General features: G+C 45.5%; 1 protein-coding gene across 2 annotated transcripts in view; it reads right to left on the bottom strand.

The window, feature by feature from the left end:
* Window positions 1-25,594, bottom strand: part of SCAI (suppressor of cancer cell invasion) — a 1,468,821-nt gene that overhangs the window by 113,729 nt on the left and 1,329,498 nt on the right. The window contains exon 16 of one of the 2 annotated variants that reach the window (XM_073600351.1): window positions 6,214-6,314. The exons of the other annotated variant lie outside the window; for it this stretch is intronic. Coding sequence (XP_073456452.1) covers window positions 6,214-6,314 — 101 coding nt within the window. The remainder of the gene's footprint in view (window positions 1-6,213; window positions 6,315-25,594) is intronic. 2 annotated transcript variants of the gene reach the window in all.

Here is a 25,594-nt window from a genome sequence, read left to right as displayed (position 1 = left end):
TGTCTCTGCCTGACTCATATAGGATCTATTCGGTCTTTCACACCTCGTTGCCTAAACCAACTGTTTCAGATCCATTTCCAGGGAGAGCGGAGCCACCTCCGCCACCAGTGACTATTGGAGACGACACAGAATTTGAGGTAGGATCAATACTGGACTGTAGGAAGCGAGGGAGACAAACCCAATTCCTAATTAATTGGAAAGGTTATCCACCCGAAGAGAGCTCCTGGGAACCCGAAGCCAATATACATGCCCCCAGACTCCTCCGAGAGTTTCGGGCCAAATACCCAGATAAAATTGCCCAAATGAGCATCCGGAGGCTGCCTGTCATGGGGGGGGGCACTGTTAGGAAACCAACAGCAGGAGAAGGACAAGGACCCAGCATCTCTACCAGCACTTATGGCAGGAGAAGGACTTTAGGACCAGACATCTCTTCCAGCAGGTCACATGGGCCTATATAAAGAAGTCTGCTAGTGGCTTTAGTTGCTGGTTGATCTTCGGCTCCTCCAGTGTGTTATCTCTGTGATATTCCTGTGTCTCCTGTTATCGACCCAACTTGTCCTTGACCTGTCTCCTGTTTGCTTCCTGTGTTCCACCCCCGCTAGCCATCTAACCACGTCTGCTCTGCTACCCTCCCGGCTCATGACCTAGGCTTCCTTCTGACCATGCTCCAGTCTTAGCATTATCTGAATCCTGCAACACCTCACAGGTGCCACCTGTCTGCTGATTCTACACCAGCACACCAGCTGTACTCTGGAACCTCCTGCATACAGTCCAGCAGGCAACCCATGCTACTTTGGGCCTGACCTCTCCTGTTTCCACCCTCAAGGGGGATCTTAGCCGCAAGGGAAGCCCTCTCTCTCCATTGCCTTCTAGCACCAGGCACGTGAAAAACCTTCACGACTATCTCTAAATTCATTAAAGCGTGGTCACCTTGGTGGACTTATGCTCTACTCACCCTGCACCGGGAGAGCTTAGGTCTTTCCTAGGGTCTGCTAAGTAATTCCCCCAACCTGCAGGACTCCTCCCCCTTTCTCCACCCCTCCCTCCTCCTTTTCTTCTGTTTCCTTTCCTTTTGAGGCCAAGGCTGGACCCTTGCCTGCCCATCCGGTGCATCCTTATCTTTGCATGACCCTAATGCCCCGTACACACGGTCAGATTTTCAGACGGAAAATGTGTAATAGGACCTTGTTGTCGGAAATTCCGACCGTGTGTGGGCTCCATCACACATTTTCCATCGGATTTTCCGACACACAAAGTTTGAGAGCAGGATATAAAATTTTCCGACAACAAAATCCGTTGTCGGAAATTCCGATCGTGTGTACACAAATCCGACGGACAAAGTGCCACGCATGCTCAGAATAAATAAAGAGATGAAAGCTATTGGCCACTGCCCCGTTTATAGTCCCGACGTACGTGTTTTACGTCACCGCGTTTAGAACGATCGGATTTTCCAACAACTTTGTGTGACCGTGTGTATGCAAGACAAGTTTGAGCCAACATCCGTCGGAAAAAATCCTAGGATTTTGTTGTCGGAATGTCCGAACAAAGTCCGACCGTGTGTACGGGGCAATAGTCCTCAGACCTAGACCTAGGGAATTTTAGTTTACTGACGGTTATGCCGTCATGTCAATCTCTTTTTTTTTTTCACGGTTAAAATCTCAACTTATTGATAAAAGAACAAGCATGTTACAAGACAGAAAAGCAGATGGTAGTTGTTACAGTACATAAAATGATAAAGAGGTTACAAGGACCTAGGCATTGAGTATAATCACAAATTAAAATTGGGTTTCAGAATAGAAATAACAGTCATCAGTTTAATCGAGTCAGAATGGCCTTCCAACAAAATACACCGGGCATGGGAAGGGGAGTAGACAGGAGGGGGGGGGGGCGGAGGGCAGCCCAGGCGAAGGAAGGGAAAGGTCTATCCTTGTTGTTTAAGTATAACTCTCAAAGCCTCAAGCCGTCCAAGGCAACCAAATACCATCAAACTTTTTGGGGCACTTTCTATTCAGATAGGTCATTTTATACAGTGGAAGAGCATTGTTAATAGTATCCTCCCAAAGAGCCATCGTGGGAGGGGATGCAGAGTTCCATTTAAGAAGAATAGTTTTTTTTGCATAGTAGTGTAAGAAAGCAATCAGGAATTTAGTATAACGTGGCCTTTGATCGCCTTCCCATATTCCAAGCAGTGCAAGCTCTGGAGACTGAACTAATGATATCCCGAGGCGCTCATTAATAGCTTCAAACACCGCAGCCCAGAATCAAGCCACTCCAGGACAGATCCAGAACATATGGTAATATGTCCCTACATCTTGTCGACACCTATTACAGAGGGGGTCCCTCAGGGGGTACAGTCTGCGCAGCCGCTGCGTGGTGTAGTGCACCCTATGAAGAAATTTGGCCTGTATCACCTTATCCCTAGAAGAGATAACCAACCCAAAACCGTCCTCAAAACAGTCATTCCGATTTTCCCTCTCTAGTGTGGGGATATCAGTCCTCCATGCCTCCCACAGCGTCTCCAGCCTGGGAGAGTCCAAACTGAGCAGTGACATATAGAGGGAGGAGAAAGGCTTGGAAAGCGATTCTTGAGCCAAAAGCCCCTTTATGGGGTCCATGGAAAGGACGATAGGTCCTGGAAACTGTGCTCTTGGTGCATGGCGCAACTGGTGATATCGAAAATACATCCATCTGGGTAGATTAAATTTGGTTGAGAGGTCTTTGTAAGTCATTAGCGTCCCTGCTGGCATGATATCTCGAAGAGACTTCACCCCATACTTTGCCCAGAATTGTGGGTCCAGGATTGTACGGAAGTGTGGAAGGTTAAGATTACCCCATAGGGGTTTAAAGGCGACCACAGGTTTGGTTTATGAAACCTCTTCCTAGCAACCACCCACACCCTGATCGTCGTCCTAGTCGGAAGCGGGAGATCGGCGTATGCCCCAGATCCCCTATACACTAAGTTTCCAAGGTCACCAAGGGAACCCAAAAGAGCCGCCTCAAGGCACACCGCAGCATTGGCCCTGGAGCGGACAAACCGCCAGCGGACCGAAACCAACACGGCCGCCCAGTTGTATACCCGAAAATTCGGCAAAGACAATCCCCCGCACCTCACAGGAAGACATAGGGTGAATTGTGCCAATTGGGGGGTGGACCCCCCAAATAAAGGTCCCAATACATCTATCAAGTTCTTTAAAGAATATGCTCAGAATCCACACTGGGGAATTTCTAAATAGATAATTAAACTTGGGGAGAAAAAACATTTTGATTAGGTTAATACGCCCTAACAAATTAAGTGGGAGAGTCCCCCAGGAGGCACATCTATCTCTCAGCTGCAGTAACACGGGGTGCAGATTGAGCTCATAAAAATCAGAGGGGTCTCAACTCATCTGAATTCCCAGGTATTTAAAACCAGTAACCCACTGTAGTTGGGTGGTGGCTGCAGTGGCCAGCGATATGGGGTCTAGGGGAAAAAGTACAGACGTCATCCAATTTATTCAGACCCCTGAGAAGCGGCCAAACTCGTCAAAGAGCTCTAGAGCAGCCCGCAGGGAAGAGTGCGCGTCATGTAAATACAACAGGGCATCGTCGGCGTATAATGACACCTTCTCCCCCAAGGGGCCGATCCGCAGTCTCTCCACCCCCCGAGACGCCCTAAGTAGGATGGCCAGGGGTTCCAGCGCCAGGGCAAAAAGGGAGGGAGAAAGGGGGTATCCCTGGCGCATGCCACGTTGCAGGGGAAACTGCTCGGAAATCCCACCACTGGTCCGTATACAAGCTGAGGGCTTTTGATAGAGTAATTGCAGTCAGCGCAAAATTTGAGGGCCAAAACCATATCTATCCAGTACCTGCCAAAGTTAGCCCCACTCAACCGAGTCAAATGCCTTTTCGGCATCCAGAGACGCAATGACTCTGGTTCCAGCATTATCATGGGGAATGTACAGGTTGAGATGAAGCCTTCACAAATTGATATCGGTGCCCTTGCCGGGCATAAACCCCATCTGATCCACACGGAAGAGCTCATCCAGAACTTGTGCCAGGCGGTTGGCCAATATCTTGGCCAGCAGCTTTGCGTCAACATTAATTAAGGAAATCGGTCGATATGACGCACATTCCTCAGGATCCGTACCCGGTTTGGGCACCAACACAATTACAGCTTCGGACATGGATTCTGGCAATGACCCTATCTTGATGAACTGAGCGAACAGCATGGTGAGTCTAGGAGCAAGAAGTTCTTGGTACATGGAATAGAATTCGACCGGAATGCCATCTGCTCCGGGGGTTTTACCAGGTTGCATTTGGGCTATAGAGATCTGGACCTCCTCCAGGGTAATATCTTGTTCTAGGTTCTCACTGGTGTACTGGGACAGGGTAGGAAAATCCACCCCATCCAAGTAGGCCCGGAGGTCCCATATTTCATAATCCACCCTAGTGGAATAGAGGGAGCTATAGTAGTGCATAAATCTAGCAAGGGCTCGTAAGGGGGACTCCTCCATCATCCCGGACACTCCCAATATGAGTACTAGCAAATTGCCCTTTGAGACAACCATGACAACAATTTGCCATTTTTATCTCGAATATATGCTCGAAAACTCGTTGGGCCGTACTGAGCATTGATTTCTTGGTCATCTCTAACCTATGAAGTTCAACCGCCCTAAGTGCATATTGCCACGCCCCATAGTTGAGGGGGGTAGGAGCAGCAACATATCTAGCCTCCTTGTCACCTAGCTCACCTTCCAACTCCCCTAGCGACTGCACAGACTGCTTTAGGCTGTTAGCAATGCGGGAAATATATTTCCCCCTCAGTCATCCCTTAAAGGCATCCCAAACCACCAATGGCTCTGTGAAGTCAGTATTTTCAAGCCAATAATGACACAACGCCTCCAGGTCAATCTCTTTGTGTTTTCTCCCATGGAGTTGTTCTACTGGGTGAGCTCCCCCTTTTCTTCCCTGGTTATTAGTCACTCATCCTGACCCCAGCTGGGGGTGCTCAGTAGACTTATACGCACCTCTTCCCTTGGCTCGAACTAGTGTACCATGGGCTCCCTCTATCGGCCCTCGGGCCTAGATGACATAAGAGGACCTGCGGCCAGGTCGCTCAGTGGCCACTTATTCCTTAAAAGTTAACTGCTCATATAGCTTTTCTAGCCCATGTCTGGAAGTCATGTTTGTTTTGTTGTACCCCTGCGCGGGTGAACGGCTGTTATACAGCTAGGCTTCCTTTTACTATAAAAATTATTATACCAGAAAGAACACACTGGTGCTTGTGTCCTCAACAGTGAAAACAAATTAAAACTGCTGTGCTTTGTAGGTCTCCACCCCTTGGTCTCATCTCCTCATGGTTATTGCTTACATATAGAACAAATAGCTAGAAGGACAGACCTAGCGTGACTCCTTTTACTAAAGACTTTTAAAAAATTGGTTTACACAGTGGAAGAACTCTTATTTCATGAAGTTTTTTTTAGTTTTTCTAGTTTTTTTTTTTCAATTTTAACCTACACAAGTTGATTTGATGGACACTTAGTTATATATGGACTTTTTGATGATATATGTTTTTGCGTATGAGGATTTGGGTAGTGTGCACTGCTGTGTATATTCAGCAGGCCCGGACTGGGAAAAACTGAGTAGCCGAACTGAGCAGCCCATGACATATTCACCAGCCCCTTCCCCACTTCCCCCAAGCAGCTGCAGGGAGTGGGGCAGAGAGCACTGGGGGGGGGGGGTTGGAGAACATAGGGCGGGAGAACTGGAGAGGGCACCTGGGAGCATTAGAGGGCCTGAAGAGCACAGGGGGCGGGCTGGGGAGCATAGGGGGCAGAGAGCACGGAGGGACAGAGAGCACGGGGGGGGGGAGAGCACAGGGGGATAGGAGGAACAGCTGCATTTAGAAGAATCAATCTCTCCATTTTCCTCCTGCAGCCTCTGAATGCCTGCGGTAGCGAGAGAAGGAGCCTGCAAGGACATGCAGCACGGGCCCACTGGGCAAGTGTCGGCATGCCCTATGGCCAGTCTGGGTCTTCATTTCAGTCTAAAAAAGTAGTCCGAGCCTTAGGTCTGAACTCATGCTTACCCTTCTGATAAATGAATGCAGGCAATACAATATAAACAATGCAGGCTCTTCTGTACCTAGTATCCACAAGAACATTACCTTTGCAGAAAACAATGTAATGCAAGTAGATGCAATTGCCATATACAACAAATGTCCCAAAACCTTACCTTGAAACTTTTATGCATTCTAAGTGTTGCTGAACAAAATATAAATCTTGTAAGGAGTAAACGCAGAAATTCATCTCCAAAAAACTGTAGAAAAGCCTGATCTGTAAGGAAAGAATGCAGGTTGAAACTTAAAATTTCCCTATTAAACTCGATTTTTTAATGTGATTTTTTTTATCATGGGATTTAAAGTGACCCTGTCATAAAAGCAAGCTGTATTTTTTAAAACTCCAATGCATTGCAGACTCACAGCCACCACAGGTATTCAACACTTCTGGGTGTGTGAATACCTGCTCTTCCTGCAAACACTGTGGTTTCTCTTTCCCTCTGTATGTCACTACAGGACATATGAGATGGCAGGATAAACCATAGCTTGTGGCAGGAGGAGCAGATATTCATATATGAGTCACCAGAATGGTAAGTACTATATTTTACTATCAATCCTGTAGTAATAGGGTCACCCTAAAGTCCACATTATAGACTATGCTTCATGACAACAATATTTAGGGTATAACATGAAGCATCACCTCAAACACAATACCCAAAATCCAAACGCCATCCTTGCCTTACATGAATCATGGGGTGATTGCAGGGTGAAAAATGGTACAAAGTGGTAAAAATGGTACAAATAGTAAACGTAGTCAAAACAGCTAGGGTTCGGTAACCAAATCAGGTAGTCAGAACAAGCCAGGAAATCAGGGAGCCAGAGATCAGCATAGTTCAGAACAAGCCAGGAAATCAGGGAGTCAGCGATCAGCGTAGTCAGAGCAGCAGACAGGATCAGGAACCAGAAGGGATGTCAGACAGGCAAGTCTTCAACAGGAAACCAGCAGAGAGTCTCTAGATATGTTGACCAAGGCGAAGGCACAGGAGATCTGATCCAAGCAGCTTAAATAGCCAGCAGGCTGTTGAACAAGCAGGATATGATCATCAGGTGAGTTATTGTGGAATGAAGAGTGCTGGTAATTAACCGACAACTGAGCAGCCTGAGCTCTGAGAAGGGAGGGCTGAGCCCAGCCCTGACGATACCCCCTCCTCAACGACCCATCCTTCTCGGAGGGCCACCAGGATTGAGGGGAAAATGTCTATGGAAAGCATGGAAGAGGACAGGGACATGTACGTCCGAGGATGAGACCCAAGAGCGCTCCTCCAGACTGTACCCTTTCCAATGAACCAGGTATTGTATGTGCCCACGGAACCTATGGGGTCAATGATGGATTGAACTTCATACTCCTCATGGTTCTCAACCTGTACTGGGTGAGGACGTGGCACCGAGGTGGTGAAACTGTTGCACACCAAAGGTTTTAATAAGGAGACATAGAATACATTGGAGATACGCATATTAGAAGGAAGGTCTAAAGTGTAAGCCACTAGGTTAATCCGGCGTTTAATACATAAAGGCCCAATAAACTGTGGGGACACGGAGTCAAAGGTTGCAAGATTACAGCCTTACCATTACCCTCTATAGAGAAGAGCGCCTAAGTTAAAGGAACTAAATTACAAGATAAAAGTACCATCATCCCAAATGTCAAATACAAAGGGAGGCAGGGGGGTAGGGAACGGCCGCAGTTAGTTGCTCCTGTCGGCCGATGTCTCAACCCACCACACGGGAAAGGGGGACTATTGCGGTACTCGGTGTAACTGGGTATTCAGTAGGGAACGGAAAGGAGGAAAATAACAGTTTGATAAAAATTCAATTTTAATAGGAACAATATAAAAAGGTTATTACAGTGTCACATACAGTTGCAGTTCAAAGCAGAGGCAGTATATACAACCATATGGATTGCACCCAATAATGATGGTAGGTACATATATAGCTTTGATTCTCGACCGGTTTCGCGGTTTTCACCGCTTCCTCAGGAGAGCCATATCTATAGTGCAACATAGAATAGATTGTAATAATTACAAACAAATCAAGAAATATATAGAAAAGTTACTTCGTAGGAAGTCAACTTCGTAGGAAGGCGCAGGTAAGCATCTGCAGTCAGCATGGAGACTGTACCTATCATTGGCACGTCGCAAGGACTCTTGAACCTGTACCCAAGTGGAACAAAGACCATAGAGATGCTCCTCTAATGCAGCAATGCTATGAGGAACAAATGAGTCAGGTAACATGGATGGTTGGAAACCATAATTCGCCATAAATGGGGACAATCAGGAAGCGGAATTAACGGCACTATTGTGAGCAAACTTCGCCCAAGATAAGAGGTCTGACCAGTTATGATGGTCAGAAATATAGCAACGTAGAAACTACTCCAAGGACTGGTTGGCTCATTCTGCGGTCCCATTAGACTCCGGGTGATACGCAGGAGAGAAGGAAAGCTGAATTCCCAACTGAACAAAAGGTTCACCAAAACCTGGATACAAACTGGCTACCCCTGTCCGAGACGAGAACCTTGGGTAGGCCATGTAATCGAAAGATCTCCTGAGCAAAAATGGATGCCAGTTCTTTGGATGTAGGCAACCTCTTAAGTGGAATGCAAATGTGACATTTTTGAGAACCGGTCAACCACCAAAGGATAACTGTGTTGCCCTGGGAGTTAAGTAACTCCACAAAAAAAACAAAGACAGGTGGGTCCAAGGCCTCTCTCCATTGGGTATGGGTTGTAGGAGGCACACTGGAAGGTGTCGTAGTGTCTTATTTATAGCACACATGGAACAGGTAGCTGCGAAGGCGACTACATCAGCGTGGAGACTAGGCCACTAGAATTGTTGAGAAATAGCCCAAATTAGTTGATTCTTCCCAGGGTGGCCAGCAGCCTTGGGAGAATGGTAAGTCTGGAGCACAGCAGTGCGAAGGCTCTCAGGGACAAACCAGCGGTCACAAGGTTTCTCAGGAGGAAAATGGATCTGAGCGGCAAGAATTCTGTCACCCAAAGGTGAAGTGAGACTGGTACAAACCGTGGCCAGAATACGATCGGGAGGAATCACAGGAACAGGAACCGACTCCATCTTGGAAGCAGAGAAAAACTGTTGCGACAACGCATCAGCCCTTACATTCTTAGTATTCTTAGTCTCCATTCTTTAACCACTTCCATATAGGGCATTTTCACCCCCTTCCTGCCCAAGCCAATTTTCAGCTGTCGCACTTTGAATAACAATTGCGCAGTCATACAACACTGTAAATAAAGAAAACTAAATGATCGCACTTAGGGGTCTGTCTAGGTATGCTGCCTCCCCTAATATAGCTCCCTAAAGAGGTCTATAAACATAAATAATACAAAAAAGGGGGGGGATAGTGGCGCTTCCTAGTTTGGGTAAGGGTGCCAGATGATGGTATAACTAACCTCAACGGTGAAAAAAATATATATAATAACTTTTGTATAAAAAATAATGTTCAGTGAGCTATCAGTGCGTGACTGCCAAATAGGCTATTATTCACTTAGCGAGACGATCCTGCCAGAAACATGACCCATCTTCACTAAGTGAGTGTTTCCCACTAGTAGATATACCCTGATGTGTAGATCTCTAAGTGCATACTAAGTTGCTATTGCTCCATATTGCCAATCCTATATATTAGTGAAACCATAAGTGAATGTGTAAGATGATGCACACCTGTATAGACCTTATTAAAACACGTAACCTTAATTATAAACCATAAACAAATATACAGTGAAAAAAATATATACTATAATAAAATATATATGTATATATATAGGTGCACAAAAACTTAGTGATAGTCCATAGATATATGTAGAAACCCCACTCAGGGTTAGCATCCCAATTAGTAAATACAAGTGTTCCAACAGGTCTTGGTGCACCTGTGTGTAGCTAATAGTCCATCAGGTAAATTAAATCTCCATTCATAATACTTGACATAAAAACGGTGACTGGGGGTGTTCAAAGATTCCACTTGTGACTTTGTGCTCCCCCTCAAGCATCCCCACTCACCAGATCCCCTCACCCCCACGGGGGTAATGCGCTTATCTTTAGGCCCACCACGGTTGCTCCACCGGTCTCATCCAAAGGTCTGGGATATTTCACCTTCCTGTAGATGTTATCTCTGTGGTTGGCTCCTCATAGAGGAAAAAAGATATAGGCTCCCATAGTGTAGTAAAAAACGCTGGGTTTTATTTGAAAAACAACAACTTGATCCAAACAATAACTTTAAAAAATATATGAATAAAAAGTATATTTATAAAATTCCTGGATAGCCCAAAAATATCCCACAAGCTGCACACAGTGCCGTTTGTAATAATGGGCAGCTGATGTAGGATGTGTCGGCTAGCACAGCAGCGGACGCTAGGTGTATGATGTGGAATCAGCAGCAGCGTGCTGCGTTCCACCTGCGTCCCAGCTGTCTCTACCAGGAAGTGACGTAGCGTGCGTGGCGTCGTCGTACGCGTTTCGTCATTGACGTCCTCAGCGACACTGTACCCAAATGAAATTTTTATCATTTTTTTCCCCACTAATAGATCTTTCTTTTGGTGGTATTTGATCACCCCTGCGGTTTTTATTTCTTGTGCTATAAACAAAACAAAAGTGACAAGTTTGAAAAAAACACAATATTTTTTACTTTTTGCTATAATAAATATCCAAATTTTTTTTTTTAAACAAATTTTTTCCTCAGTTTAGGCCGATACGTATTCTTCTACATATTTTTGGTAAAAAATAATCGCAATAAGCATATATTTATTGGTTTGCGCAAAAGTTATAGCGTCTACAAGATAAGGGGATAGATTTATAGCATTTTTATTATTTTTTTTTTACTAGTAATGGCGGCGATCTGCGATTTTTAACGTGACTGCGATATTGCGGCGGACACATCAGACAATTTTGACACATTTTTGGGACCATTCACATTTATACAGCGATCCGTGCTATAAAAATGCATTGATTACTGTATAAATGTGACTGGCAATGAAGGGGTTAACCAGGAGGGGGCGCTGTAGGGTTAAATATGTTGCTAGGGAGTGATTCAACCTGTGCGGGGAGGGGACTCACAAGGGGAGGAGACCGATCCGTGTTCCTCTGTACAAGGAACACACCATCGGTCTCCTCCCATTTGACAGGATGTGGATCTGTGTGTTTACACACACAGATCCACGGTCCTGCTCGGTTACCGGGCAATCGCGGGTGCCCGGCGGACATCGCGGCCGCCGGGCACGCGCACCGGGACCCAAGCAATGCGGTGGGCGCGCGCGCCCCCTGGGCTGCCTGGAAGGCTGCGCCGTCATATGACGGCGGCCCAGAACAACAGCTGCACCATCCCGCCGTCATATGACGGCGGGCGGGCAGCAAGTGGTTAAGGGCTAAAATGATCTAACAACTCTTGTCCCCAATCTCGTAATTGCACTCTGCAGGTGACAGTTTCTTGGAAAAGAAGCCACAAGGATGCATAGCGCTCTCAGAGGTAGGACGTTGAGACAGAAGGGCGCCAACTCCAGTCTCAGATGCATCAAGCTAAAGCATAAAGGGTAACGTAGGATCAGGATGTGCCGACACAGGAGCAGGAAAAAAAGGCAGCCTTGAGACCCCCAAAGGCATTAATGGATTAATCCGGAGACCAATTCTATCGGTTACTGTCCTTTCTGATCATAGCAGTCAGGGGTTTGACCAGAGATGACAAGATACGAATAAACTGCTGATAATAATTGGCAAAGACAAGAAAACATTGCAGTGGACGTAAACCCACGGGTCGTGCCCACTGTAGGACTGCAGAAAGTTTCTCTGGGTCCATCGAAAAACCAGCATTATAAATTACATAACCCAGGAATTTCATCTGTTCACGATGGAACACGCACTTCTCCAATTTACAATACAGGTTATTTTCTCTCAACCTCTACAGCACACGACATCTGTGTGGTGGCTCTCTAGGGAATTGGAAAATATGAGGATATCATCGAGATATACCACCACACATAGCTGTAACAAATCTCAGAGGACATCACTGATAAATTCCTGAAAAACTGCCGGAGAGTTGCAAAGGCCAAACGACATTACGAGGTACCTGTTCTGCTATTAAACACAGTTTTCCATTTGTCCCCCTCCTTGATCCTTACAAGATTGTATGCCCCTCTCAAATCAAGCTTGGTGAAAAATGTTGCTCCTTTGAGGCGGTCAAATATGTCTGTAATCAACAGAATCGGATAAGCATTCTTAATCATAAAACGATTGAGACCCCTAAAATCAATACAAGGTCTCAGTTCACCACTCTTCTTCTTCACAAAAAAGAAACCAGCACCAGCAGCAGACGTGGATTTGCGGATGAATCCTCGAGAAAGTGCATCTGCAACATACTCCTCCATGGCTTTGTCCTCCAAGATAGACAAAGGGTAAACCTGGCCATGAGGGGGTATGGCACCAGGTTGAAGGTCAATTGCACAATCGTACGACTGGTGTGGAGGAAAACTACCGTCTTGACCTTTGTCAAAGACCATGCTAAAATCACAGTACTCCTCCGGCAGGGAGAAGAGTGAAGACGTGCACAAGACTTTAGCCACTTTCTGAAAACATGTCTTACTGCATTGAGGCTACCGAAAAAGAACCTCAGCATGAAGCCAATCAAAAGAGAGGTTGTGCCTCTATAACCAAGGATAACCAATAACCACCGGAAAATGAGGTAAGAAAGTTACTTGGAATTGGATTGTTTCACGGTGAAGAGCCCCTACGGCTATGGTCAACAGAGCAGTCTCATGAGTCACATGGGAAGACTGTAGAGGTCTCTCATCAATAGCCTCAATTGCAAGTGGAGTGTCACGAAGCTACAGCGGAATTGAGTGCTTAGATACAAGGGCACCATCTATGAACAGGCCTGCAGCCCCAGCGTCAATTAGAGCCTGTATCTCGAGGGAAGACTCAGACCAAGAAAGGGTAACTGGAACCAGGGGTTTATCCTTCTGGATAACTGGGGACGTAACAACACAACCTAAGGTCTGTCAGGACCTCAGGTGCAAGCGTTTCCCCGGACTTGTAGGACAAGACTTCAAAAAGTGACCTGCCTGGCCACAACAAAGGCACAATCTCTCCCTCCTCCTAAAGGCCCTCTCATCTGCAGAGAGACGTGTGAAGCCCTACTGCATGGGTTCTACCTCACTGGCAGACTCTGTACCAAGGGGTATGCAAGGTGAGGGAGGCAAGGGTGGGACTACAAAGCTTGAAGCCAAAACGTACAGGAGGCTTCCCCAAGCGCTCCTTAAAGGAAGGTCTCTCTCTGAGTCTTGAGTCAATGAGAATGGCAAATGTGATCAACTTCTCCAGCTCAGTGGTTATGTCTTGGGATGCTATCTCATCTTTGATGTTATCCGCGAGACCATGAGAAAAAGCAGCCACGAGGGCCTCATTGTTCCAAGTAACATCTGCTGCCAGAGTACAGAATTCAATGCCGTAATCAGTAACAGTTCTCGTACTCTGATGGACATGAGGCTCTTGGCAGCAGAAGGGGAGCATGCAGGAATGTCAAAAACCTTTTAAAGGAAGTCACAAACTCTGGGTAACTCAGGACAACAGGTTTTTGCATCTCCCATAGAGGTTTTGCCCAGGCCAAGGCTCTCTCAGAAAGCAAAGATTTCACAAAACCTACTTTGCTTCTATCCCTGGGAAACGCCTGGGACAGCATCTCAAAGTATATCTCAACCTGGCTGAGAAACCCTCTGCATTGAACTGGATCGCCCCCGAATCACTGGGAAAGCGGAGCGGAACCAGACATACCTCTTAAAGAGGTAATACTCAAGGCTAGTGACTGCACAGAGACCGCAGCAGTAGGAGCAGAAGCAGGGATGGCCTGCGACACAGGTTGTACTGGAGCAGCCACAGTGGGAGGGTCCAGGTGAGCAGTGCGAATAAGAAGCGTTCGTAACGCTATGGCAAACTGATCCATGCAGTGCTCCTGCTCATCCAACCTGGAAATAATATTATTAGCAAGTGGATTACCTGCATCTTCTGAATTCATGGCATTTGTCTACTGTCAGGAACAATGAATCAGATGGGGACAGAAAATGCAGAAAAAATCACTCCATTTAATATAGTGGTAAAAATGGTACAAATAGTAAACGTAGTCAAAACATAGCCAGGGTTCGGTGACCAAATCGGGTAGTCAGAGCAAGCCAGGAAATCAGGGAGCCAGAGATCAGCATAGTTCAGAAAAATCCAGAAAATCAGGGAGCCAGAGATCCACGTAGTTCAGAACAAGCCAGGAAATCATGGAGCCGGAGATCAGCGTAGTCAGAGTAGCAGACAGGATTAAGAACCAGAACGGACGTCAGCCAGGCAAGTCTTTAACAGGAAACCAGCAGAGTGTCTCTAGATATGTTGTCCAAGGCGAAGGCACAGGAGATCTGATCCAAGCAGCTTAAATAGTCAGCAGGCTGCTTGACAAGCAGGATATGATCATCAGGTGAGTCACTGTGGAATGAAGAGTGCTGGTAATTAACTGACAGCTGAGCAGCTTGAGCTCTAAGAAGGGAGGGCTGAGCCCAGCCCTGACAGGTAGGGTCAGTGATTAGGGTGATGAAGGAGGCAGGATCTAGACTCCGAAATGCGTTCCTGATTGGGTCATGTTTTGTAGGCATCTGACAGCTCCTCCGACAGTTTGGATCCCTCGTGGTGGCTTCCCAATACCTCTGCACAGAGCTCATGTCATGTCATATCATGTCCACATGTCGTGTTTTCAGGATTGCCCTCAGATGAAATGGCTGTGGTAATTACTAATTCAGTGAAACTGATCAAATCACCTTTGCAAAATAATGGAAAGCCTGAAAACATGACCTATTGTTGCGCCTTGAGACTGGAATTGAGAAACACTGCTTTAAAGCATTCAAGCTCCAGATCCTGACCCGGGATAACCAAACCTGTAGAAAACTGTAATAACTGTTTTCTCCACTCATAACACATACTCCAGAGGCTTGCACTCTCCATAAGTGTGAATCCCGTGTGCCTTTTTCCTATATTCACACTGTGGCAGGGCCTAGCACTGTCATTTTATACCTCTAAAAAGATCAGGTCATGCTGAGAAAGAATGTTGAGCTACTGAGGAAGGATTTTTGTTTACCCAGACATTTTACAATCCACCATTCTGGAACCCTAAGGTGGCTGCCGAAGAGCCTTATGCCTCCTGGATATATCCCTGACTGCTGCAAACTGTTCCCACTTCTAAAAAAAAAAAAAAAAAAAAAAAAAAGTCGGGGGTCAGTATAAGTTCCCTCAGCTGATACCTTCGGCTGGATCCCTCCTGCTGAAAAATAAAAATAAAAACTCTTTCCCTTTCCTTTTGACTTCTTGTGTTAAAGTTCCTATTGTGTAGGATTCTTACTCCCTAGGGTCCCAGAAGGGGGGTTGAAAGAGGAAGGAGGAGCACTGGTGAAATCCTCTCTGCTGCGATCCAGCAAAGTAATCTGTAAGGCCCCTTTCACACAGGGCAGAATCCTCCTGCTCAGTAGGGGGTTGGTCAGCTGAACCCACGGTGAGCAGAATGAAGTGGATGGATGACAGGGTACAGCCTGCTCTGCTCTATGGGTGGTTGGATGTAAATGGACTCTGCTATCCATTAACACCCAACTGCCCTCTGTTTCAATCCACCCAGACAGAGGGGAATGGATCCCCTTCTGTATGCTTTTATTGGATCATATCAGATTGGAGGTAGGCGGGCGTAAACAGACACATGTCTGTTTACATGCACTGCTCCATAGAAGAAAATGGAGGGTCCAATCAGGTCTGCTTGAAAAATGCACAGGAATGTACGATCAGACCAATTTTGTTAAAGGGGCCTACTGGGTTAATGATCATATAGTGTGGGATCAGCAATCCTAGGTAGCAATAGATGTCTCCCCGTTTAATGCTCTCCCACTATGCTGTGTGTGCCTGGGGTACTGTACCCTGTGCAGAGCTCTGTAGCCCCTATCAGGGGGAACATTCAGTGTCTGGTGTATCGTACTCTGGTGCCGCTAACGCTTATTGGTGTGTTTCTGAAATATTCCCCAGTTGTTTACCCGAGACCAACACATATGCGTGGATGGGTCACTAGTCAAATTTACTGGCAGGCTGGGATTCAAGCAAAAGGGCCTGCTATGGGGTGAAAGTGTATAAATTATGCGACCGAGCCACAGGGTACACATATGCCTTCATTGTGTTCAAAGGGAAGGACACCCAGCTGCATCCCCCTAATTGCCCAGACTACTTAGGATCAAGCGGGAAAGTCATTTGGGACCTCTGTCAGAAACCATGAATCAGACCAAGACAGAAGTACAGTTAAATCACACTTGTTTAATAATAAAAGTACATAGAACAAACTTAGTCAAAACATAGCCAAAGTTCGGTAACCGGAACGGATAGTCAGTCAAGCCAGTAAGTCAGAAGGCCAGGGAACAGCGTAGTGGAACAGCAAGCAAGATCTGGAGCCAGAAGGAATGTCAGCCAAGCAAGTCTTTAACAGGAACACAGGACATCAACAGGTGAGTCACTGTAGAGAGATAGGAGCTGGTAATTAGCCGACAGCTGAGCGGCCAGCTCAGAGAAGGAAGGGCTGAGCCCAGCCCTGACACTCATATACCCACTCCTAGAGAAAGGCTATCACCTGTATGTAGACTACTTCTACACGAGGTTGCCCCTGTCCCGCAACCTTCACAGGAATAAGATTCTAGCATGTAGCACCGTAAGAAAGAACAGGAAGGACTTTCCTCAAAGGCTTGTCAATATGAACTTAAGAAGAGGGGAGACGGCGAGTCTGTGGAACAAGGAAATTCTGGCTGTGAAGTGGAGGCACATCTACATGCTGTCTTCAATCCACAATAACACCTACGTGGAAATCCCCAGAAGGAATGGCCCAATCCAAAAGCCAACATGTGTCCATGAATACAATTTGTTCATGGGGGGAGTCGACTTCAATGACCAAATGCTCGAACCCTACTTTGCCACAAGACGAACATACCATTGGTATAAAAAAGTATCAATTTATTTGTTTCATTTGGCCATATACAACTCCTATATAATCTAACACAACTCCACCGAAAGCCCCCAACCCTTCCTTGGCTACCAGGAGGAAATCATCACTGCCCTTATATTCCCGAATGGCCCACCAGAAGACATTCGATCCGCTGTGATTAGCAGACTCTCCGAACGCCATTTTCCCAATAAAATCCCTCCCAGACCAACAGACCAAAGACGTCAGAAAAAATTACGGTGTGCTCCAAAGGAGGAGTTAGAAGAGACTCCAATTATTGTCCTCGGTGTCCTTCCCAACCAGGCCTCTGCATAGGTGACTGTTTCTGCCGTTATCATACTTTACTACATTATTAGTGAAGTATGGTAAACATAATCCTCAGTTCCTGACATTTACCGTTACGCCCCTAATGCCACTGCTTGCTCTTGAACTGACCCTGGCTTGTTATTCGACCATGCCTCTGCCTGCTCCAGAACTGACCATGGCTTGTTATTTGACCACACTTTTGCCTACCGCTTCTGTACATATCTCTGCCTGATCTGGAACTGACCCTTGACTGTTTGTTTTTTGTCTGTCTCTTGGACTGATCTTGTACCCTGCTACTGGAGTAGTGGGATTCATAACACAGGGGTCTCACATACGTGAGGGGCTCCAGAATTGTTTTTCTGGATGAAGAAAACTATTTTTTTGTTTTCTTATTCCTAGATAAGAGACCAGAGGCTTCAAAGAGATTTGGGTGGGAGAAGCCTCTACCCTTGCCCCCATTCTGTCCTAAACAAGGCCCTACTTCTGCCTGCTGCCTGTAGGACTTACTGCCATCATGCCTCTGCCTGTTGCATAAACTGACCACACCACATGGACCATGATCCTGCCTACTACCAGGACCAGTATTTTGGCACTGCTGACAATATCTCTGCCTGCACTGACCCTGGACTGTATATGGACAGTATTCCTGCCTCCTGCCTGTACTGACTATGGACAGTATTCCCACCTGTTGCCTGGATAATTGCGTTTGCTGTGGCTGACCAAGTCCCTGCCTGCTGCCTGAACCAGTGCTATCCTCCTGTGGACAACTGCGCTACTAAAACCACAGATAATCTTTTGTTTACCCTTTGCTCAACAGAATGTATTTTGGGGTGTAATTCTTAGTATGTGCATGCTATGTGTCCCTAGAACACCTGACGGTGTTCCTTGCATGTTGGGCCTCTGTATGTGGCCAGGCTGTTTAAAAGTCTCACACATGTGGTATCGCCATACTCAGGAGGAGTAGCAGAATGTATTTTGGGGTGTCATTTTTGCTATGTACATGCTATGTGTTGGAAATAGCTTATAAATTGAGAACTTTGTGTAAAAAAAAATGCATTTTCATTGTTTTCCCTCATTTTCTAAAAACTTTTGGAAAAAATGAACCATTCAAGAGACTCACTATGCCTCATATATTATATGTTGGGGTGTTAGCTTTCCAAAATGGGGTCATTTTGTGGGCGTTTCCATTGTCCTGGTGCTCCAGGGCCTTCAAAAGTGTAATAGGTAGTCAACAAGTTAGATGTGTAATTTATGCTCCTAGAACACCTGATGGTGCTCCCTGCATGTTGGGCCTCTCTATGTGTTTAGGCTGTGAAAAAGTCCCACATGTGTGGTATCACCATACTCAGGAGTAGCAGAATGTATTTTGGGGTGTCATTTGTGGTATGCACATGCCATGAGAGAGAAATAACCTATTACAATGACAATTTTGTGAACAAAAAAAAATCTTAATTTTGCAAATAATTGTGGGATAAAATTACAACTTCAAAAAACTCACCATGCCTCTTACTAAATACCTTGGAATAATATTATGTGAAATTACTGCACTAACCCAAATAGTGATAAAAGCAGCTAACATAAAAATTGACATTTTAAAAAGGATGCATAACAAATGTAGCGCTGAAGTGACAACAAAACATATAAAGTGAAAAATAACATACAGTGGTGAACCATATAATGATGTGATACAACATACAGTAATGAGGAACATGTATGATGGATAGTGAAGTAGTGGCCAAATAAGAATTATAAAAAAAATTGAAATTAAGAGTCCCAAAGGTCTAAACCTATAATGGATTGTTATATCGTGAATTAAGTTCAAAATGTGATAGAACATAGGAATAGTCCCTCCTTATGATGGAATTAGTATTCAGAGATAGGATGGAACAGCCATGGCAGCACACACAACACCAGGGATGATTCGACCTCCACCAAAGATAAGGAGTTAATACTCTTACCAAATGAAGTGGACCCACCTGTCAGCGACAGTGAATTCATCTTGCTTAAAATGCCAGAGAATGGAACTCCAATAACGAACCCTGGAACTCACACAGATGGAAATAAGGCTGGAACTCGGATGGTGGTGAATCCAGGTGTGGACACCAAAAGCCAGACACTCTCATCCAAGGGAACATGGAAAGAAAAAAATTGCCTCCATGTGGTGTAGATCAAGACGGATGGGTTTTATTTAAAATACCAACATCAATCCATAAATGTAAATATAAAATTGTATTTCAAGCTAAAAGCATTGTGGAGAGCTCAAAAGTGTTGTTGAAATTTTATGAAGATGTATTTTAATATGTATTGTCATAGTGTCTCCCAGTGTTAGTTCTTCTACAGCCCGCTCTAAAGAGCTGACTGGGGCAGACTGACGCTGGTTGAGATCCGTTTGGTAGTGGAAAGCTCCTTGGGGATGTAGAGAAGTGTTTGCAGAGTGGGGATATGTCCGCCAGTGAAGGGCGCCTGTGCGATGCACAGAACAATCGTCTGTTCGTTCTGCAAAGACATTATCGGCTTAGCGGATGTGCACTCGTATCACCCCTGTATGCCTGATCAACATATTTGGTGTGCCATGGCTTATACCTACAGATAAGCTCCCATCCACAGAGACAGTAGTATAGTCCAGGTATGATTTGTTCTTTCGAACGAAGCAGAATAAGGATTCACAAACAAATGGTAAAAACGGGAGCCTTTGAATAGCTGTGGTCAGGAGCAGCGTTCATAATCTCAGGCTTCCTGTGATAGAGAGACAGGGGTCTGGAGATCGTACACGCTGCCCCCGCCCATAAGACTCCCCTAGTCATTATTCATTGGTTATTGTATAAATTCATCTTGTTTGAAAGGATTTCCTGTGTTGACATTCATATCCTGTGAGGTCATATCCTGTGGAAGAAGCGATTGGCTGTTGGGGCCAGGACTTCCTGTTTGTGACTTCCTTTCTGTGCGTGTGTGATTAAAAGCCAAGAGCCTCTGCCCAGCAGGCAGATGAAGGATTGATGGAGCCAAGATGGTGATGTCTGTTTACTGGGGAAATGCGGGAGACATGGGTTGTTTAAAGATGCATTATACCATTAGACTTAGAGGGCACGTATTAGCGCAGGTGAGATTGATTACGTATAGTGTATAGCGAAATCTCCAGGTCAAAAGCGAAACCCGACATGTTTCGTCCCAATGGACTTCAACTGGGGCAGTTGAAGTCCTTTGGGACGAAACACGTCAGCGTTCGTTTTTCAGCTCCCCACATTGCTTTTAGCTTGTGATCACAATTTTACATTTACATTTAGAGACCGATGTTGGTATTTTAAATAAAACCCATCTGTTTTGATCCACACCATATGGAGACAATTTTTTTCTTTCCCTATTCCCTTGGATGAGAGTGTCTGGCTTTTGGTGTTGTGTGTGCTGTCATGGCTGTTCCATCCTACCTCTGAATACTAATTCAATCATAAGGAGGGACTATTCCCATGTTCTATTTCATTTTGAACTTACTTCACAATATAACGATCCATTATAGGTTTAGACCTTTGGGATTTCAATTTTTTATAATTCTTTGACCAGTACTTCACTAGCCATCATACATGTTCCTCATTACTGTATGCTGTATCACATCATTATATGGTACACCACTGTATGATATTTTTCACTTTTTATGTTTTGTTATCACTTTAGTGCTACATTTGTTTGCATCCTTTTTAAAATACATTGTAATGTCTACTAATATTCACTAATTTGGGTTATTTTTACCAAAGATATGTAGCAGTATAAATTGTGACCAACATTTATGAATAAAAATTACTAATTTGCAAAATGTTATCACAGAAATTAAGACTTTTTTAATTTTATTTTTCAACATTTTGGATCTTTCATTTATAGCGCAAAAAACAAACAAACCCAGAGGTGATGAAATACCACCAAAGGAAAGCCATATTTGTATAAAAAAAGGACAAAAAATTCATTTTTGTACAGTTTTGCATGACTGAGTAATTTTCATTCAAAGTGTGAGAGCGCTGAAAGCTGAAAACTGGTCTGGGCAGGAGGGGGTTTAAGTGCCCAGTAGGCAAGTTAAAAAAAAATGATTTCTGTATTAAAATTCCGTTGAGAGTTTGCCTATGGTAGGTGAAGATGGTGTTGGTATTTATATGTATCATGAAATACTTTAATAAAAAGAAAAAAAACACATTAAAAGTTAAGGCTACATTAGTTAATACACAGCGGGGTCGTGGCTCCTGCATCACCTTTGGCTACAGCTGTGTGTTTAGTCACGTGACTTCCTCAGGGCTTCCCCTGAGGAAATACATAAGTGACTGTTCTGGTTTATTTATATAGACACCGAAAAAAATTATTGAGCATTTATTGAGAATTTATGTGGAATTACTGGTGAGTTGGTGCAACATATACAGTAGGGATGAGCTTCGAGTTCGAGTCGAACTCATGTTCGACTCGAACATTGGCTGTTCGCAAGTTCGCCGAACAGCGAACAATTTGAGGTGTTTGTGGCAAATTCGAATGCCGCGGAACACCATTTAAAAGTCTATGGGAGAAATCAAAAGTGCTAATTTTAAAGGCTTATATGCAAGTTATTGTCATAAAAAGTGTTTGGGGACCCGGGTCCTGCCCCAGGGGACATGGATCAATGCAAAAAAAAGTTTTAAAAACGGCTGTTTTTTCAAGAGCAGTGATTTTAATAATGCTTAAAGTCAAACAATAAAAGTGTAATATCCCTTTAAATTTCGTAGCTGGGGGGTGTCTATAGTATGCCTGTAACGGGGCGCAAGTTTCCCGTGTTTAGAACAGTCTGACAGCAAAATGACATTTCGAAGGAAAAAACCCATTTAAAACTACTCGCGGCTATTGCATTGCCGACAATACACATAGAAGTTCATTGATAAAAACGGCATGGGAATTCCCCACAGGGGAACCCCGAACCAAAATTTAAAAAAAAAATGACGTGGGAGTCCCCCTAAATTCCATACCAGGCCCTTCAGGTCTGGTATGGATATTAAGGGAAACCCCGCGCCAAAAAAAAAAAAAAAAACGGGTGGGGTCCCCCCAAAGATCCATACCAGACCCTTATCCGAGCATGCAACCTGGCAGGCCGCAGGAAAAGAGGGGGGGGAACGAGAGCGGGCCCCCCCCCTGAACCGTACCAGGCCACATGCCCTCAACATTGGGAGGGTGCTTTGGGGTAGCCCCCCAAAACACCTTGTCCCCATGTTGATGAGGACAAGGGCCTCATCCCCACAACCCTGGCCGGTGGTTGTGGGGGTCTGCGGGCGGGGGCTTATCGGAATCTGGAAACCCCCTTTAACAAGGGGAGCCCCAGATCCCGGCCCCCCCTGTGTAAAATGGTAAGGGGGTACTTACCCCTACCATTTCACTAAAAAAACTGTCAAAAATGTTAAAAATGACGAGACAGTTTTTGACAATTCCTTTACTTAAATGCTTCTTCTTTCTTCTATCTTCCTTCATCTTCTTCTGATTCTTCCTCTGGCGTTCTCGTCCAGCATCTCCTCCGCGGCGTCTTCTATCTTCTTCTCCTCGGGCCGCTCCGCACCCATGGCATGGGGGGAGGCTCCCGCTCTTCTCTTCATCTTCTTCTCTTCTTCCTTCTTCTCTTCTTCATTTTCTTCTCCGGGCCGCTCCGCATCCATGCTGGCATGGAGGGAGGCTCCCGCTGTGTGACGGCGTCTCCTCGTCTGACGGTTCTTAAATAACGGGGGGCAGGGCCACCCGGTGACCCCGCCCCCCTCTGACGCCCGGGAAATGACGGGACTTCCCTGTGGCATTCCCCGTGACGTCACAGGGAAGTCCCGTCAAGTCACCGCGCGTCAGAGGGGGGCGGGGTCACCGGGTGGCCCCGCCCCCCGTTATTTAAGAACCGTCAGACGAGGAGACGCCGTCACACAGCGGGAGCCTCCCTCCATGCCAGCATGGGTGTGGAGCGGCCCCGAGAAGAAAATGAAGAAGAGAAGAAAAGAAGAAAAGAAGAAGAAGATGAAGAGAAGAGCGGGAGCCTCCCCCCATGCCATGGGTGCGGAGCGGCCCGAGGAGAAGAATATAGAAGACGCCGCGGAGGAGATGCTGGACGAGAATGCCGGAGGAAGAACCAGAAGAGCCAGAAGAAGAAGATGAAGGAAGATAGAAGAAAGAAGAAGCATTTAAATAAAGGAATTGTCAAAAACTGTCTCTTGTCATTTTTAACATTTTTGACAGTTTTTTAGTGAAATGGTAGGGGTAAGTACCCCCTTACCATTTCACACAGGGGGGGGGCCGGGATCTGGGGGTCCCCTTGTTAAAGGGGGCTTCCAGATTCCGATAAGCCCCCCGCCCGCAGACCCCCACAACCACCGGCCAGGGTTGTGGGGATGAGGCCCTTGTCCTCATCAACATGGGGACAAGGTGTTTTGGGGGGCTACCCCAAAGCACCCTCCCAATGTTGAGGGCATGTGGCCTGGTATGGTTCAGGAGGGGGGGGCGCACTCTCGTCACCCCTCTTTTCCTGCGGCCTGCCAGGTTGCGTGCTCGGATAAGGGTCTGGTATGGATTTTTGGGGGGACCCCACGCCGGTTTTTTTTTGGCGCGGGGTTCCCCTTAAAATCCATACCAGACCTGAAGGGACTGGTATGGAATTTAGGAGGAACCCCACGTCATTTTTTTTTTACATTTTGGCCGGGGTTCCCCTTAATATCCATACCAGACCTGAAGGGCCTGGTGCGGAATTTAGGGGGACTCCCACATCATTTTTTTTTTTGATTTGGGGTTCCCCTGTGGGGAATTCCCATGCCGTTTTTATCAATGAACTTCTATGTGTATTGTCGGCAATGCAATAGCCGCGAGTAGTTTTAAATGGGTTTTTTCCCTCGAAATGTCATTTTGCTGTCAGACTGTTCTAAACATGGGAAACATGCGCCCCTTTACAGGCATACTATAGACACCCCCCAGCTACGAATTTTAAAGGGATATTACACTTTTATTGTTTGACTTTAAGCATTATTAAAATCACTGCTCCTGAAAAAACGGCCGTTTTTAAAACTTTTTTTTGCATTGATCCATGTCCCCTGGGGCAGGACCCAGGTCCCCAAACACTTTTTATGACAATAACTTGCATATAAGCCTTTAAAATGAGCACTTTTGATTATTCATGTTCGTGTCCCATAGACTTTAACGGTGTTCGCGTGTTCCTGTTCGCATGTTCTGGTGCGAACCGAACAGGGGGGTGTTCGGCTCATCCCTAATATACATCCCTAATATACAGTATATATATATATATATATATATATATATATATATATATATATACATACACACATACACACACTGTATATTATTGTGATATATATTGTGGTGATTGATTAATATAGTGGAAACACTATATGTTTGCAGCCTTCTGATTTTTGTTTGGATTTTATTTTCAGAATTTTGTTTAAGAGTACCTATTAGTACACATTATATAGAGAAAGTGTGGGGTTACTTGAACACATTCACGATTAAGATAATGAGTTTTCCAAAAACATTTTTCGAGAATAAATGACATGCTGCTGGGATCAAATTCCACTAAAATCAGCAAAAAAGAAAATACTATAGTAAGGTAGAAAGTGGAGACGTACGAAACAAGGAGAAAATTACTCAATGGTATTCAGCTGACAAAGCAGGGTTCCAATGAAAATATCCCTATAGAGACTGCTTTGAAAAAGTCTAAGGCTGGGTTTACACTGGTGCGAATTGGATGCGGGTATTCCTGCATCCAATTCGCATGTCAGGAGACTGTGACCGGCTCTCAATGGAGCCAGTTTGCACAGCTCAGGGAAGGCTGTGGAGCGGTTTGCAGAAGAGTCATGTGCATCTTCTGGTCTGTTTCAAGTCCGAATTCAGCCAAAAATTCGGACCAAAATCAGACCTGAAACGGGGAAACAGGGATGCACCGTTTGAGACAGCACATCTGGATGGTCTTACCAGGCTGGTGTACCACATCTGCCTGGGCCAATCTGGAGTAATGAGGATCGCTGGAATACCCTCTATCTTAATCCTGCAGAGCGGAAGTAGGAAAAGCTTTAGGGGAGTAAAGGCTTAGCTCAAGGTGTTACTGATCCCATAGAGCCACTGCTTCCATCAGTGGATCCCTGCCCCTTTATACCAGTCATAGCAGTCATTCCAGTTAGTGGAACCTGGGGGCCAGAAGGTCCAGATCTGGTATACCCCACC

Source organism: Aquarana catesbeiana, linkage group LG09 (genome assembly GCF_042186555.1).
Source record: "Aquarana catesbeiana isolate 2022-GZ linkage group LG09, ASM4218655v1, whole genome shotgun sequence".
NCBI classification, from domain to species: Eukaryota; Metazoa; Chordata; class Amphibia; order Anura; family Ranidae; genus Aquarana; species Aquarana catesbeiana.
The sequence above is the reverse complement of the archived record's forward strand: the minus strand, read 5'-3'. Positions and strand labels throughout refer to the sequence as shown.